Raw genomic sequence first — 17,862 nt, 5'->3', positions numbered from 1 at the left:
AATAGCAAGACTCAGCCTAGTAGACCCCAGGCACCGCTCTGGGTGCTTTGTCAACTCCTGTAATCCTCACACACAGCCTGAGGCCCGTCCTGTCACTGTCCCCCAGTGAACAGATGGGGACTGACATGGAGATGGTGTGAACTTGCCTGAGGTCTAGAGCTACTAAGTGGCATCTCTGGGTCTAGACCCGGCTTTCTCGTATAGACTTTGCTGTGCTCCTTCTCACTAAAGACACCTCCAGCATCCGGATGTTGGGAGCAGCACCGGGCAGGAGGGTAGGTGGTGGAAAGCTGAGAGAGCAGAGGTTCAAATTTCTCAGTGGGGCCGGGAGAAGGGAGGTGGCTGGCACTCAGTCACACTGTGGGCATGTCTCCCAACAGCAGTTGGGGGACAGCAAGTGGGAAGAGGGGTTCAACAAAATGCCCCTGTTGAGAGTTACAGGAGCCGGAGAAAAGGGAGGCCAGGGTGGCAGAACCCTAATTCAGCCCTTCCTGGGGGGTCAGCTGGCATGGGGGGCTGGGGTCAGAAAGAACTCGGGGGACCTGTACACCCCAGCCCTCTGCAGAGGGGCTGCCCACTGCTGGGCTAGTGAAGGGTCTGGGGTAGGAGTCAGGAACCCCAGCCCCAGGGAGAAGCTTGGGTCTCCCCTCCATTCCTCCTCAGGAGACTTCCCTCACAGCACCTGCCTCCTACCCCCTCCCCACCAGGTCCATAAGCACATGATGGCCCAGTTGCCAAATCTGGCCATCTGAGCCTCAGATATTTGCTATCAATATTTCTTGCTTCAAACAACACTGTCTAAACACCACCTATGAAATATGAATGGATTGAGGTTTTGACAAGCAGAGAGCCCAGGCATAGTCCCAGGGCGATGAGGAGGGGAGGGGCATAACAAGGTCTGGACGGACCACGGGGACAGCAACAACATCCCTGGAGCCAGGCCCAGGTTTTGTGGGATGGCTCGTCTCCGCACATCACGTCACTGGGAGCCAGCAGGCTGGATACAGGGCTGAGCTGGGGGGACATGCTTGACAGATTGTCCTAGGGGATCCCTGGGGTTTGGGGCAGAGTCCAAGGGAAAAGGTGGTGTGGAGCTTGCCTGGAGCACCCGAAGGCCCCACCCTTCCAGCTAGGGAGAGGGCGCAGGAGATAGGCCTGTGGATAGCTCCTTAGGGTGAGAAGGGCCAGGGAGAGGCGAGGGTTGGCAGGGTACTTCATCCTTCCTCCTCCCTTGAGCTCTTCTGAGCCCCCCTCAGCCCCCCTGCAGGGCGCCCAGTGTGTTGAAGCAGCTCCTCTGGCTTCTTCCCTTAGCTCTCACCCTCCTGGGGGTCACCCACTCTCTGTCCTTCTGGGCTGGCTCCCCTAGCCGTTGGGGCTGGGAAGACTTCCAGGTGGGTGAGAGCTGAAGGTCCGTGGTCTCGGGCACCTCTTCCCTCCCTTTACCTTCAGGAGGCTCATCCCCAAGCTCCTTCCCTCCTGGCCAGGAGACCACACTCTGTCCACGAGGTCACAAACACTTGGGCCTCTGTTTCTCCGTGCATAAAATGAAGGGGTTGGACATGATTTTCTCTGCGGTCTCTTCCAGCCCTGATAGTTGGCAGCTTCATTGTTCACTGTCTGCTTTCGCTGCCCTCCCAGCAGAGCCCCCGGGGATCAAGGTGTCGCTCTGTGCCGTGAGAAAGCAGCAGAGGTGTCTTGAGCCAATCTGAAAAGCTGATGGGAGGGACCCAGCAGTAGACCATGCAGGGACCTCAGCCTATGGGGATGCAGATGGGGGAAAGAAGCAGCTGAGGCCAGAGCTTGGAGCTGGCTGGGCTGAGGTGCTGGCCTCTGATGGGGAGCCTGGGGATGGACATCTCGTGTCCGGTGTGTTCTGGGCACACTGACCTGTTTGAGTTTGTTTAGAACGTCCAGCAGAGCAGGAAGAGCCCGGGAAGCAGGCATGGTCAGACGAGGTCTTGCCAGAGGTCTTGCCAGCAGCTGAGTGAGCAGCTCACTGTGGTTCTCAGTGGAGCTGGTCACCGGAACCAGGAGCCAACCCAGTTCCCCAGAGAGAACTGGGTTAGATGGTGGGCCCCCTGCCACTCCCCGAAGCTCCAGGGCGGTGGAAAATTTCACAGACCAGACCCTTCCCTGAGAGCCACCTGTCCAAATGTGAAGCACATGGGTGTCGGGGCCCTCCCCTGATATACCACAACGAGGCCTGGAGAGGGCAGGCTGACTGTGGACCGCTGACAGATGGGGCATTTGAAATGGCTCTTCTGGGTGCCTTTGCACGGGGGCTTGGGCAAAGCCAAGGCAATGGCTTCAGCGTCAGCATCACACCAACCATAAAATGGACTTTGTTGTCTAACCTGACCGTGGCCTCTAGATGGGCGTTCAGACCGGGCAGTGGACATAAGAGTGGAGTGGGTGTTTGGAAGTCAGTGGTTGTCCATCAGGACTCAGGACTAGGGGCCGCCTGTTCTCCCCCACCCAGGCCAGTTCCAGGCGGAGAGAAGGTCTCTCACTGCTTGTCCGAAACCCCTTCATCTAGATCCTGTCTAAGAAATTGACAGGGTCGATGGTAGCTGCTGATTTCCCGAGCTTACAAAATTGGCCTGGGTGGCAAAATGGGGGTTTTCGCTAATCCTTCACTGATGGATTGATTAGATGGTGGGGCAGATCTCTCAGGAGTAGAGGACGACCTTGAGAACGTGTGGATGTCAAAGGAAGAGAGAAATAATCCCCCTTCCTCAAACTGCTGCCAGTAAGCCTTCTCAGAGCTGGAGGAAGTAGATGGAACCTTTGCCACTGCTGCCTCCCGGCTCAGGAGGCTATAGCATTGACTGTGTGATAAGAAATTGCCAGGCACTTTCTAATTACAATTATCATCATCATAGATGTCTCTCTTAATTACTTTCTTATAATTAGCTGTTGCTTTTTCCTCAGCATCTGTGTACTTTGCAGATTTGCTGACATTTGAGAGCCCCAAAATAGAGGGGCATTTGGGGAGGAGAACAGAAAGGTGGGGGAAACGGGAGAGGAACCTGTTCTTTGCAGGCAACCTGATAAATTTCGGGGCCTTTGTAGAAAGAAACCGGGAAAAGCAAAGGATGGACATGACAGGTCACTTCCTGAGCTCATGGGAAAGAGAGCAGGAGTGTGGATTTAGGGCCGGTTTGTGGAGGGTCTCCAAGTGTTAAATCTTGGAGAGAATGTTCTTGAAAAACTAAGGCTGCCCTTTCTTGGGCTTGGGTTTCCTTTTAGGAAATGAGGCTAGGATGAAGCACACTCTCGTTGGATTCGTTTCAGAGTTAATTAAATGATGCGGGTCAGGAGTAGCTTGATTTTCCCCAAAGCCAGTGATGCATTCTGAGCAGCCCTGGGCCCCAGGGGATCATTACAAAGTGGTTTATGCTCTTTGACCAGATGGTTGGTTTTCACTGTCTGTTCCTGTGCTTCCTCCCTCTCTCCCGGCCTCCTGCAGCCCTGTGTACGGAGGAGTGTGTGCATGGCCGCTGCGTTTCCCCGGACACCTGCCACTGTGAGCCTGGCTGGGGAGGGCCTGACTGTTCCAGTGGTGAGTCTGGGGTCTTTGGGGGCCAGGAGGTCCCTTGGCTGTGGCTTGGGGGAGGCGTGCCATGTACAGTCTGAATTCTTTGTGTTGGCCTGGGGCAGCCCAGGTCAGTGTGGACATCTGGGAGGAGGCATCCCTGCATTTACATGGTGATACTTGGGGTGGAAGCCTCCAGGGGCATGGGGAGTCATGGTTTGTGGGGGGTCTGGAGGAGCGTTGTGCGTTGCATTTGTTGGGAACTGTGGAGTATTTGTACTACTCCGACTTGATGAAACACTTCTAGATACGGTCTTTTAAGGGTCAAAGTGAAATTGAGATGCTCTTGGGACCGACGGACAGGGCCAGAGACTGCTACCACCTGCAGCATGGGGCATTGCATCTGCCGTGGGGCTGACAACCGAGAGGGTGGGGTGCACCTAGCAGCTGTTCAGGGAATTCTCTGCCAAGAACCCAGATGAAAACAACTCCTGCTCTTCTGACTCATTTCCCCTAAATGCTCACAGATGAACCTCTTTCCATTGGCACATTTTGCAGTCAATGGTTGGTCAACATTATGGTCTTATGGGATTTTCAATTAGGCTTTGATTAGTGTTGAAACCCAGTGTTCTTTCTGCTTTGAGCTGGGGTAGAGTGTCTTTTTTATTGTGACTTGAGTAGATAACATATCTAAGCTGATCCATTGGGGTCTAACCCCCAGCATTTACCCATCTTTGGGAGCCACCTCTCTGTTTCCAGTCCCAGTGTAACTGTAATGGTTATGAAAAGTTGAAGAAGGGAATGGTGGGTCCATGATGGTCTAGTGTGGTGCTCTTGCCCTTTTCCACTATCTCTGCTGGGGTGGAAACATCTAGTTACGGTCCTTTTTCCCAAGGGCCTTGACCGGAGCTTCCCTGTCTACCCAGTACATGAGAACATACCCCCCAGCAAGGCTATTGGATGTGGTTTTGTTTTGAGCCTGGAGGTTATCTTGGCTCGGGGAGTCTGGGATCTGTTTTGGGGGACTCAGGAAACTCTTCAATGCACTGGGGCCTCAGTGGCCTCTGCCTCCCACCTGTTTCACTGCTTTGAGGTGGGCCACGCTGAGCAGCGAGGCCAGGGATTCCTCCAGACATTGAAAAGTAAACTTTAGGGAGGTAAGGGAATGTGTTGCACCAGTCTTTCTGTGGACTGCAGGAAACATGTGGGCTAGAATGTTCAAGAGCTTGTCCTCCCCCACCTCCCATCCATGTTTTGTGTTATGTAACTTTGCTCACCACGAATGCTTGACGGAGAACTGACTTGGATTAGGGGAGCCTTGCAGGGACAGGTCTGCTTGCTTCGTGCTGGATTATAATGTCAAGGGCAGCCTGTTGGAGGTGAGAAATACAGCCTGAGTCTCGGGGGCCCTGAGTGCGTATAAACCACCGATCAGTGCAAGTGCATGTGGCGCTCGCTCTATGCTAGACTGTGCCAGGCCTGGGGTGGGCCCTGGAGGGTCTTTTTGACATGGTCTGTGTCTTTCAGGGTTTCCCTTCTGTGAAAGAAATGGAATGAAGGTGGCACTCGATTGAAAAGGACTGGGCAGTTTAGAGTAAATCTTGCCCCTAGAGTGAGTTTACCAAACAGGGAAATGGCCTTGCTAGCTGCCAGTATAACACGGGACTGCCTAATTTCCCCCACCCCTGATTCAGCCATCAGACTCAGTGGTGAGCTGTTTCCTGAATTAAATCCATTTTCGTGAGCTGAAGAGCCACCATCCCTAAGTCGACTCAAAGGCATGTACTACTGAACCCATAGGAAGTCCCAAAAGATGGGTTCCAACCCTCTGCCGGAACCAGCCTTGAATGAAAGGAATTTATCATAGACTCTCCCGTTCAAAATCATTCAGAGCACCGAAAGCTTAGATGTCACCAAGAGCCTTCCCATTTCTGCGTGAGTCCCTCCATTCACAAGGAGCTCACTGCCTCTTGTGAAAGTATGTCCTGACTGTTGGAAAGCTTCTCCTTCTATTAAGTGGAAATCTGTCTCAAGGATTCACCAGTTAGTCCTTACTCATGATAAAGTCCAGAGCAGGTTGATGGATCGCCATGACTCTCCTCACCATGTCTGGAATTTCTCCCAAGGAGATCAGTGGACAAGGCCATGGATTGGGTACAGGAAGATGTTCATCAAAGAGTAGTTGATAATAACCACTGGGGCTGCATAGAAGAAACCGGGGTCCCCTTCCACGGCTCAGCCCTTTGGGTGTTAGAAGACAGCGATCACTTCCTTCCCCAAGTTTTTATTCTCTAAGCTCCTTTGTTTCTTGCCTGATGTGGTCTGATCTGCCTTCCCCATCTGGTTCCTCTCCGTTGGCTGTGGCCTTTAGTCCTCTTAAACTATCATTCCTAGGTCTGACCACACAACTGTAGGCTGGTATGGAAAAATAATAATAGAAGTAGATACTGTTTATTGAATTTTATGATGCACTAGGCACTCCAGTTACCTTCTCACTTAATCTCCACAACAACCCTGTGGAATAGGAATTATTAGCCCCATTTACAGATGAGAACAAACTTTGCACAGACACACAAGCTAGTAAATGGTGAAACTGGGACTGTCCACCAAGCAGACACCTGAGTCCCAAACCTAACCTCTTAATGATCACGTTCTTCCTCTAGATGCTCAACCTCTATTCATACAGCCTAAGGTTAAAATAGGTCTTTGATGAGAAGACACTTTTGCTCACAGGAGAAAGAAGAATCCGCTTGGAATATGTGGTCCCAAGATCCTATTCTGGAGGTAGATGAATCAGCCACAGGACACAAACTGTGACCAGGGGTAGTCCAAGCAATTTGAGCCTGCTTGCTAGCGTGCCGCTGGATGCTGTCTGCTTGAGTGTGCCTTAGGGTCTTTGGGGCCCGTGCCCATGGGGATGGGTGTCCTGGTCCATGCAGTGTGTACCTCTGGAGATTTCTGAATGTGAGCTGCCCATGTACATGTCTATACATATGATCCCCTTGCAGGGAAGCTTGGATTTTCGTTTAAAAAAGCATCATTTTTGTTGTGGTTTTGATTCTAAAATCACACCTGTTCATGTTAAAAAGAAACTCCAAACTACACCAGAATCCTACAAAAAGGTTAGAAACACACACACACACACACACACATTTGGGTGGTTGCCCTCCCTGTCATTTCTCTACATATTTGCACTGAAAGCTACGTCTTTTATGAGAGATACAACTTTTATGAATGAGATCATGTCTATGTGCTGTTCTGTAACTTGCTTTTTAACTTTATGTCATGCACTGATATCTTTGTCGATAAACACGAATCTCCCTTTAAATTTGTTAAGACCTTTATAGAGTTTTCTTCTGTGGATTACCAGAGGTATTTGACCGGTCTCTTGTTGATGGGCTTTTAAGTTGTTTTGGGGTTTTCACTATTGTAAGGCCCCACCATCCTGTATTCAGGGTCCTTGGGGCTTGTTGATTTCAGAATTTCAATTTTTTTCAGAGTTTAGAAACGTGTGTGGTGACAATACGTATATGACCTATACCCCCAGAGGGGTCTGGGCAGCACCCTGGGATGAGACATAGTAATATTTCTGAATAGGACTAATTCCATCTAGTGACATCAAGGCAATGCATAGCCATGAATCAGTTCCATGAAGATCTGGCCTCTAAATGAATTTTGGTGCTGAACTTTAAAGCAATTTTTCTTTTGGGCTTTTTAGGGATTTTTGGATTGTGGGCAAGGGACTATGGCCCTGTGCAAAAAAAAAAAAAAAATGCTACAGTGCAGTGATTCTTCTCGTGCATATATCTTTGCCCATTTGTCCCGATTTTTTCCTAGGATACATTCCTGGAAGAAGCAAGGAGGGTTATAAAGATCCATCATTCCTACCGCCTGCCCTGCTCTGCCCTTTGTGGCTGCCAAGGGATTTATGACTTTGACAGTTGTGAAGGGGACAGATCTAGTCCTGGGGTGGGGTGGGAGAATTTTCATTCTTTTCCAGACTGACAACCCCATAGCCTAATTTCTTTAAGGCCTGGACTAAATTCTTTCTGCTTCATAAAGAGAGGTGATGCTGATTTGCCTGGCAAACAGGCACATGAGCTATTGTGGATAATTCCGAGGTGTTAGGAGGACTGATACAGGGAAGTGCAGTGCCTGCATGCTTGGTCATAAACCTCCATCCCATATCATAATGAGGAGTAGAAGGATGAAATGTCAGTTTACACCGAATAAAGACGACAGAGTGGCTGTTATTAAATTGCACTAATCTCACAAGTGGAAATAAAAAGAAAAAAAGTTTTCCTATATTGAATATCTAGCTTTTTAAAGTAATTAGGAATATTAAAGCACTGACAATGATTGAGATAGAAACATTATTCATAACTTTTATTTCCACACTGGGCACTGATCCAGTATATTCCATTTATGAGGTTTCAGCTCTAAGGAGAAGGATGTGGGCCAATTCCTAAATTAAATATGCCCTGTTAACGTTTACAAATGATACCCAAGAATCAACTTGGAAATTTAAGCCTTCATCGTACTATTTAATTATTGTGTTTCCTGGGTCCTGCTTCGCAGCCTCCCATCCCGTGGTGCTTTGTGGTTTGGGTTTGGGGCTCTAGCGTGATGCTTTGGGCTGGGGTAGACGTGAGAGAGAAGCCCTCCCCTCTACCTCCCCACCTTTCCCTGCCCCCCATTCTTAGATTCCATTGAATGTGTTTCATCCATGTGCACAGACCAAGTGCAGGACAGTAAGCGCTCCCTCACTACTCCGTGTCTCACTTCTGACGCCGCCGCCACCCCGTGCTGGCACGAGGCAGGACCGCAGTCCCCGAGTAATGAAGGCAGCGGGATCCGCATTGGGCCACCACCAAGAGTAGCTCCTGCCAAATCAAATGTGTTCTTATCTTGAATGGTGTGTGAGACCCCTGGCTGACTTGGCTTGCAGTTATCCTTGCGGATTAAAATAAAACATTTACCAGCTCAGAAATCTGCCCATACTCCCAAACTAGCCTGGGATGGTTTAGGTCAGTGCTTTTCAGAACTAAGGTATGGGCTTATTAGAGTTGTGTGTGTGTGATAAAAGATACATAACATAAAATTTACCCTATTTTAACTATTTTTTAAAAACGATTTTATTTATTGAGAGAGAGCGTGTGCGCACATGGGAGGAGGAGGGGCAGAGGGAGAGGCAGACCCCCCGCTGAGCAGGGAGCCCGCCCAGGACCCTGGGATCATGACCTGAGCCAAAGGCAGATGCTTGACTGACTGAGCTACCCAGGCACCCCCCCCCATTTTAACCATTTTTAAATGTACAGGTCTGTGGCATTAAGTACATTCACATTATTGTGCAATCATCATTATTATCCATCTCCAGAACTTTTTCATCTTCCCCAAATGAAGCTCTGTACCCACTAAACACTAGCTCCCACTCTCCTCTCCCTTTAGCCATAGCAGCCACATTCTATTTTCCGTCTCTAAGAATTTGCTCATTCTAGGTAGCTCATATAATATCTGTCTTTCTGTGGCTGGCTTATTTCACTTAGCATAATGTCTTCAGGGTTCATCCATACGGTAGCATGTGTCAGAACTTCTTTGCTTTATAAGGCTGGATAATATTCCATTGTCTGTAGATACCTCATTTTATCTGTTCATCCATCAGTGGACACGTGGGTTGCTTTCACCTTTTGACTGTGGTGAGTAATGCTGCTAGAACACAGGTGTACAGATAGCTTTTTTTTTTTTTAAAGATTTTATATATTTATTTGACAGAGAGAGACATAGAGCAGGAACACAAGCAGGGGGAGTGGGAGAGGGAGAAGCAGGCTTCCCGCCGAGCAGGGAGCCCCATGCAGGGCTCGATCCCAGGACTCTGGGATCACAACCTAAGCCGAAGGCAGACGCTTAACGACTGAGCCACCCAGGCGCCCTACAGATAGCTTTTTTGCTTTCACTTTTTTGTGATTGCTGATCCAGAAGTGGGTTGCTGGATCATATGACAATTCTATGTTTAATTTTTTGAGGAATCATACCTCACTCCACAGCATCTGTACCATTTTACATTCCCACCAGCAATGCCCAAGGGTTCCACTTTCTTTATATCCTTGCCAACACTTGTTATTTTCTGTTTTTTTTTCCTGATTAAACAACAACAAAAAAAGTCCCTGTGGGTGTAAATTGGTATCTCATTGCGGTTTTGATTTGCATTTCCCTGATTAGTGATGCCAAGCATCTTTTCATGTGCTTGTTGACTATTTGTAGATCTTCTTTGGAAAAATGTCTAGTCAAGTCCTTTGCCTATTTTTTAATTGGGTTGTTTGTTGTTGACTTGTAAGAGTTCTTTATATATTCTGGATATTAATCCCTTATAGGATATATGATTTGAAAACATTTTCTCTCGTTCCGTGGGTTGCCTTTTTGCTCTGTTAATTAGGGTCCTTTCATGCACAAAATTTCTAATTTTGATGAAGTCCAATTTATTTTTTCTTTTGTTGCCTGTGCTGTTAGTGTCTTATTCAAGAAATCATTGCCAAATCCAATGTCATGAAGCTTTTCCTCTATGTTTTGTCTAAGAATGTTATCATTCTAGCTCTTGCAGTAAGGTTTTGATCCATCTTGAGTTAATTTTTGCATATGGTATAAGGAAAGGGTCCAACTTAGGTTTCTGTGTACATGGATATCAAATTTCCTGAGCACCATTTGTTGAAAAGACTTTTGCTAAAGATTTTTGAGGCTGTGTAGTTTAATTTTTCACCATGTAATGGTACATTAGTTATCTGATAAGTAATTTTAAACATTGCTCCTTATATTAAAACAAATAAAGATTGATTATAGAATTAAATGCAGAATTGGCATGCTTTAAAAAAAATCCCAAAAATGTGATTATTTGAGCCTTTGGTGGACCTTTTGGAGCTATGCCACCAGACCTCCCTGGGGGTGGGGCTAATTTAGGGGTAAAGTTTGGGAAGCAGTAGAAAAGGCAAGAAGTCCATAACCAGAATTAGACCTCCCAGTGCTGGTGACTGTTTGCAAGGATGGTTGAAAGTGAGATCAGGCCCTGAACCCCTTTCCCCACTGCATTCTTGGGCACTGTCTTTCCTCCAACATGCTGGGCTGCCTGCGGTCCCCCCACTGTCTGTGTCTGGGCTCCTTGGCTCTGGATTGGCATAAAGCCTCTGGCCCAGCCCACACTATCTCGTCTTGGGTGTTCCAGGGTCTCTGCATTTTCCACAGTGCTCAGTGCTGGCCCTCCACAGCTGTGAGTCATACGAATCTCACATTGCTGTTTTCTTGAAGATCTCTTCACATATCTTTCATTGAGCCACTAATTCCTGGAATAGAGTATTAGAAAGTATGGCCTGGGATCCTGGAACCAAATGTGAGATCTCATGATTTAACCTGAAACCACTGAATCAAGAACTAGGAGGGACCATAGAAATTGTTGGGTCTGCTTCCATTTTACAGATGGGCAAACTGAGGTCCTGAGGAAGGAAACTGCTTCTGGGTGACCCAGGGAGGTCGTGGCAGAGCTGTGACTTGATCCCAGATCTCCTGACTTCCATTCCTTTTGTCTCCCCTCAGTTGCTTTAGGAGTTCAGGACTAGAGTTATCTTAGAGGCAGATGGATCTCATTATACCAAAACAAATAGGCCAAGTTGTTCTATAGACTTTTGTGCTGATGACCTAAAGGTTCCCGACCCTCCTGGTTCCTTCTTAGCCTAGGCCTAGAGCAGAGACTCCTGACCACGGGTCAGACTAGGGCACTGGGATTAGAAATTTCCAGAAGGGCCAACCCTGTGTGGCTTGAAAAGTACATCAGGGAAGAGTTCCCACCTCAGGGGCCCCTGGACACACTTCTCACTGATGGACATGGATACGTCGCAGTCTAGCAGCACAGAACATGAGGGCAAAGCAAAAGTACAGGATGTGGGCCGAGGTTCCTGCCTCCTGGGGCAGGTGAGGGGGGCCCAGAAGGACATGGGCAGGGCCTGATGGGGGAGCAAGTGGGCCCAGCCACATAGGTCTGCTGGCAAGGGCCACAGCCAAAACTTAGGGGCTCCTCCTCAGTGATGGATGGGGTAAGGGGCCCAAGTGTGAGCAGTGGGAGAGGAGAAGGAAGCGTGAGGGACCACAGGGTCTGAGGAGGAAGGTGAGTGGGGATTCCTGCTCTCACCATGCGCAGAAGCCCCACAGAGACAGTCTCCTTTCTGCTGGCTGCTTGGAGAGGTCATGTGTGTCACAAAGAAACCAAAGCTCAGGAAGTGGAGTAACATCTGATCTTTGCCCAGCTAACGAGGGGCAGATCTGGGATTGGAACCCAGAACTGTGTTTTCCCAAAGCTCCCTACTGCTCCAAAGAAATGGAAGTCCTGTGCCATAAAACACAAGAAAGCTGGCTTCAGGTCAGACCTCTGCCTGGATGACCCTAGCTAAGTCCTAAGTCCTTCCCTCTCTGTGAGCCTCACTTTTCTCCTCAGTAAAATGAGAAGTTTGGCGTGGATATTCCACTCTTCAATCCCATGATGCTCTGTTTCTGGGAAGTTACAATCCAGCATCACCTAAGCAAGGACCCCTGTGACCTTCCCACTGACCTCTGGGAAGGGAGTCTCCTCTCCCCTGCCCCCATGCACGGCCCTCCTGTGATTCTCTCTCCTCGTTCTGGGACCTGGGAAAGGAGTGGGGAGGGGCCATGGGTGGGGGCAGCCGCATGACTCACATCCTTGCCTCCCCCGGTGGGGCTGGTGGTGGGGGGGGTTTCTGGTGAGCCCTTGGCCACCTCAGCTGGGAGGGGGTGTGTGGAGGGGCATCTTGCCACCAGGGAGGCTGCAGCTCCCCCGCTATGTTTCCACTACGCCGAGCCTGCTGTCAAGGTGAAAGCAGCTTCAGATGAATCACCACAAAGCAATTACACTTGCTCTGCCCAGCCCGCGGCCCCTTGCAGAACCGCCTGGGCCGCCTTCTGCCGGCATCTGGTGCGCCTGTGGGCCTCCCCGGGACAGTGGGCTCCGTGTCAGCAGCGCACACCGGGGTGCAGTCACCGTGACGGGAACAGAAGGGAGAGGCGGATGCGGCAGCAAAGGCGTTTTCAAGGTCTGTGCGTAAGAGAAGCTGCTATTCACCCCAGAATTCTAATTTTGAACAAAAAAGAAGTCAGCAGCCAGGGCCCCAGACCCCACTGGCTCCATGTTCTCTGTCCCTTGAGTTCCACTTAATGCACATTGTTGAGCCCTTCTCAGAGGACAGCACTGCCAGGGGCGCAGGGCTGACGCGGGGCGGGCTCTAGGGACGTGCAGGGCATAGCCCCCATCCTCAGGGAACGTGGAGCAGAAGCCAGAACTAGCACAGAGAGGGGGGAGGGGGAGGAGCCGAGCGAGAGGGAAGGCTCTGGCTTTCCTGGGCAGGGGCACCTGGCTGGCTCAGGAAGGCCCTCAGGGGGAAGGTGCAGGAAGGAAGGCTGCGTGCCTTGCTCTCATCTCAGATGAAGAAACTGAGGCCCAGAGAGGTGAAGCAATGGCCTGAGGTCCCGCAGCTGGTGAGCGTCAGGTGGGTGTGCCTGGCTTTTTGTCCACAGGCCACAGGGATAAGAAAGGGATAAGAACCAACTCACTTGTGAGGAGCCTATGATGGACGCCAAAAGAGACCTCAACCCAGTTGCTGCCCGAGTCCTGGGGGCTTCGGGGGGAGGACCGCAAGAAGGCGGATTTGCCCTTGGCTGTCGCCCCCCCCCCCCCGGCCCCTGCCTCGCTCCTTTTAAGACCCCCCACCCGACCCCCCAGCCTTGGCTGTGTTCTGGAAGCTAGTGAAGAGGTTTACTTCCTCTTTCCAGAGTTTCTTCGTCTCCGGAGGTGCCTCTCAGGAGAAATGGGGGATGAGAAGCAGGTGCTGGGGTGCTCTGCCCTCATGGGCGTCCAGACCATCGTGTGGGCGAGGATGAGGCTGGGTGGGGGGGCAGCCTGTGGAGATCCCGAAACGCGAGCATGAGGACAGCTGGTCTCCCCGCCGCATCTCTAGCCCAGGACTGGCTCTTGGTCCTGGGATGGCACCCGCCATGGAAGGAGGGGAAACCTAAGGGTCTCCTTCCCGGGTCCACGGGGGCAGAAGGGGGCATGGGGCTAATGCTTCTCTGGGGCCTTGAGGGAGGGCAGCCCCTCAGCTTCACCCCTCGCCCCTGGGCCCCTGGGCCTCTCACACCAGGGGAGGTATTGGGACCAGGCCCATCCGAGCAGGATCAAGGGTCAGGAAGGCCTGTGTGGCCTCTCCTAAAAGTCAGTTTTTGTTTGAGAATTCCAGAAACGGGGTCGCCCGGAGCCTGTGTGAGCTGCGCGTTCGAGGGAGCTGTCAGAGGGTGGGGGTTGGAGGCACGTTCTGCCAGACTCAGCTCCGGCCATCTGCTCCCCGAGAACAAAATTAATAAATAAGTGACACACAGGGAGTCTCAGGAACCGGGGGAGAGGGAGGAGGGTGGGAGAACCCGCGGAGAGTGTGACAACAGCAGAATTGAACGGCAGCAGCCAAGCTGGGCTCTTCGTGTGGGGCTGGCAGGCAGGGCTGCCACCCCTCCCCGGCCCCACTCAGGCATGAAAAGGACACTGTGCCCACCCCCAACACACGCACACGCACACGCACACGCACGCACTCACGTAAGCACACGGCCTCGCTTCCAGGAGGGTCGCGTGGGCTGTGTCTCCATGGGAAACCGCCCCTCTGGGAAGGGACGCGCGAACTCTGCCATCTTGGTCCCAGCAGCCTAGAGAACTATCTGGAACTCTGACCGGGAAGGGGAGAAGGGGGCCATCGCCTCTGGGGCAGCCCGGCCCTGCAGCATGCTGGGCACCCCTGCAGATGGGGGTTCGATCTAGCTTCACCCTCCTGCCGCCCGGCGAGGTCGGGATGACGGCCCTTGTGCTGCAGTTGAGGGAGCTAAGGCCACTCAACTGCCCCAGTGTGTGCGCTCTCCACTCCGAAGTATTTCCACCATGGTGTGGGACTCTGGAAGAGGAGGCATTTGAGGCTGAAAGGGAGGCCGGTCTGGCCTTTGCTCTCGAGGTTGAGTATCTGGCCTGAGGGCACTAAGTGTTAGAGTCAGGATTTGAACCCAGGCCGTCGGTTTCTGGAGATCACACTTAACAACTCGGGGTCACACTTCTTTACAGGGCTCCCTGGCTTCGCTCTCCAGCCCCTCCCACACTTGGGAGGTAGGGAGGGAAGAAGAGCGCACTGGGCCCTGCCACTTTCCTGCTCCCCTTTGCCTGCTGGGAAGTGCCCCCTGCTCCTTGGTCAGGCCTATAAAGCTCCTCTGGGTCTGATGCCTGCCTAGTTTCTAGCCTCATTTCCCATCACTCCACATCCCCCACCCCGCGCCACCTTCCTTTGTCCACTGGCCCATTGCTCTTTTGCTCATTGACTATCTACATGTGGCCAGTGTGGTCCACGCCACCCCGGGGGGATCAGTGTTTGATTGTGTGTTTGCTAGCCTCTCAGCCCCCTCCCCCTTCGACCTTCCCCGTGGCATAGCCCAGATCTTGTCTCTGTGACACCGGGGCCCTGCATGCCACAGGCACGTGGGGGGCGCTCAGCACAGTGTTAAATGGGATCCAGTGCATTCACTCTCTCATTTTATCATGTTTTGTTCCTCTGGACGATGATCTCGTGGTGGTGCTAGGACTAGGGAAGAGTATGGGGCTCAGGGCTAGCTGCTTGGGAGAATTCAAAGCCACGTCCCTTGATCTTCCAAAAGTTCTCACCTACCGGCGTGTCCCCGGTGCATGTTCCCAAGGATGGTGATGTGAGGCCAGGAGTCAGGTTGGTCCTTCGGAAGAAGCAGAGATCACGGCTAGCTGGGAAAGTGGGAAAGATGCCAAGAAGACACTGGAACCAGAGCTCAAAGAAGGATGAGGTTTGAAGTTTCAGTAGTCAGGTACGGAAAGAGAGGGCATTCCAGGCGGACAGACGCGCCTAAGTCAAGGTACCTCCTGGTGAGCAGGTTTCTGTGGCTGCTGCAGAGGCTGACTGGGGTGGAGGAGTGGGAGCCAGGCTAGGTGCTGTGGTGCTCTGACACTGACAGCCCGAGGAGCTTGGACACTATTCCATGGGCCTTGGGGAGCCCCCGAAGGCTCACATTTCATCAGCCATCACATTTCATCAAACCAGTTGTTTCCTGGTGGAGCAACCTCTGAACTCTTCCTTCTCCCAATATCCTGTGACCAGGTCTGGGCCTTGGTCTGGGAACAGAGAACACGCTGGAGGCTCTGATCGGCCCTCCAGTCCTGGCTAAGCCCCCAGGACAGCTGGGCCATGCTCTCCTTCCCCTGTCCCCGACTGGAGGCCACTGAAGAACATATGGCAGGCTAACTTGGCATGGTGTGGGGAGCAGATTGGATGGGGAGCGGGGGAGACTGCCATGATTAAGAGTTGGTGAATGGATCTGGGCCGGGGGTGACCCACACAGGCCAGGCTGGATATATTCTGATACCCTTCTGCCTCCTTGGCCAGACCGGGGAAGACAGATCTGATGGCCCATGGGATGTCCAGGCAGATCGCCTGAAACAGCCTTTTTGGCCTCCAGGATCTCTGACTCCCAGCCTGCCTGTCAGGGGCAGCCCTACCCTCCACCTCCCATCCTCAGACACCGGGGGGTCCCCAGGCGGGTAGCCACTGCCCAACAGGGCTGCAGCAGCAGAGGCAGCAGCTGAACTGGGGAATCTGTCACCCTCTAATAAGGAAAGCCCATTTTGGCAGGCTGGGTAATAGACCTCAAATTGAATAATTAATAAAGTTATAAAAATATGTCTACTATATGGCCAGAATAATTCAGCCCAATTAGAAGCAATTATTTCTTGCAGTTATGCCACTTGGTATATTTTATGAACAGCTGCAGCAGGATTCCCAACTTTGGCTGCCTGCTTGAGAGGTTCTCTTGACACCAGATCTTCCCCTAGGGCATTTTCCAGATGAGGAACATCCACCCATCCATTCATCCATCCATCCATTTAACTATGTATCAGTTTATCTCTGAATCTGTCCAGCATTCCATCCGACCATTCATCTATCCATCCCTTCATCCATTCCTCCATCCATCTGTCCATCTGTGCATGCGTCCATTTGTTCATCCATTTGTCCATTCAGCAGATGCTTCTTGAGCCCCTTCCTTATGCCAGACACAGTGCTGAGTCCTGGAATGTGGAGACAAGTAAGACCCTGCCCCTGTCCCTGCCAAAGGATCCCCTAGCCCAAGCAAGTGGACCTTGGATTAATGCAAGCTATCATTCCTGTTCCTGTTCTGAGGTTGTGCCGAATAGGGTTTTTGTCCTTCATCTCTCTTTGTATCCCAGCGATACATATAGAGATATTTGGACTTCAACTTGGCTTGTGTTAGGTAATAGGTTCCTTCCCAGTATGGTCAGCTCGTTCCCCTATATCTGAGAGCTTGGGGATCTGGCTTCAAACTACCCACTGCTCTGGGTCCCAATCTTTTATCAGGTGGAGGTCAGGAGATGTGGGATCCAGCTCCACCCTGGCCCCTGCTTTCAGTGTGATCTGGAAAGACATTTACTTTTTGTTGGTTCACCTGTGAAGTATGAAGAATCAGTGTGCTACTGGGAACTCACAGGGATGACCGAAGTCAAGATGCTTGGGCCACCTGTTGGAGACCCCAGTTTGCTCTCTGGAACACTGGACATAAGTTGAATTCTGAGTTAAACCAACTCATAACTTTATATAGATATCCTGCAGAAAATCCTTCCATAAGGCCAATGCTCTTTTTGACAGTGGAGATACCCTCTTTCTGATTTCTCTGCCTGCACATTAAGACTTTTCTTATAGTGCAGCAAACCTATGACTCAATTCATTAAGTCTCCATAGGACCTTTGCTGTAAGCCCAGCTCTCTGCTGGACAAATCTGACAGAACTATCACGTGAGTTATATTATGGGCACCAAACATTTACTAGGGGTCTGTCTGCTCTGGGGATGCAGAAAGACCTCAGCCTTCACCCTGCTCTAGAGTCAGCCTCTCTGATGTGGGTCCCCTTTTGCCTCATTGTGAATCAGAATGTCAGAGCTGGCAAAACAAAAAAGGCAAGCCTCCAACTGGGACAAGACACTCATAACACATACAGTCCACAAAGGGTTAATATCCAGACTGTATTTTTAAATCCTACAAATCAGTAAGATCAACCCTTCAAACCCTGGCACAGAATATAAACATGCACTTCACAGGAAAAGGATATTTTGATGGGCGGTGAGCATATGAAAAGATGCTCACCTCCCTGGTCATCAGGGAAATGCAAATTCAAATTGAGAGATGCCACCTTATCCCAGTCAACAATCTG

At 51.0% G+C, this 17,862-nt stretch overlaps 1 protein-coding gene across 3 annotated transcripts in view; it reads left to right on the top strand.

Annotated features, from left to right (window-relative positions):
- MEGF11 (multiple EGF like domains 11) overlaps positions 1–17,862 on the top strand; it is a 342,902-nt gene that overhangs the window by 165,150 nt on the left and 159,890 nt on the right. For all 3 annotated transcript variants that reach the window (XM_073877220.1, XM_073877221.1, XM_073877219.1), the window contains exon 5: positions 3,470–3,562. In XM_073877220.1, the coding sequence (XP_073733321.1) occupies positions 3,470–3,562 (93 nt within the window). The remainder of the gene's footprint in view (positions 1–3,469; positions 3,563–17,862) is intronic.

Source organism: Callorhinus ursinus, unplaced genomic scaffold (genome assembly GCF_003265705.2).
Source record: "Callorhinus ursinus isolate GAN/ISIS: 27379988/994484 unplaced genomic scaffold, GSC_fseal_2.0 scaffold25, whole genome shotgun sequence".
Lineage (NCBI taxonomy): Eukaryota > Metazoa > Chordata > Mammalia > Carnivora > Otariidae > Callorhinus > Callorhinus ursinus.
This window is presented reverse-complemented; position numbering and strand designations above follow the sequence as displayed.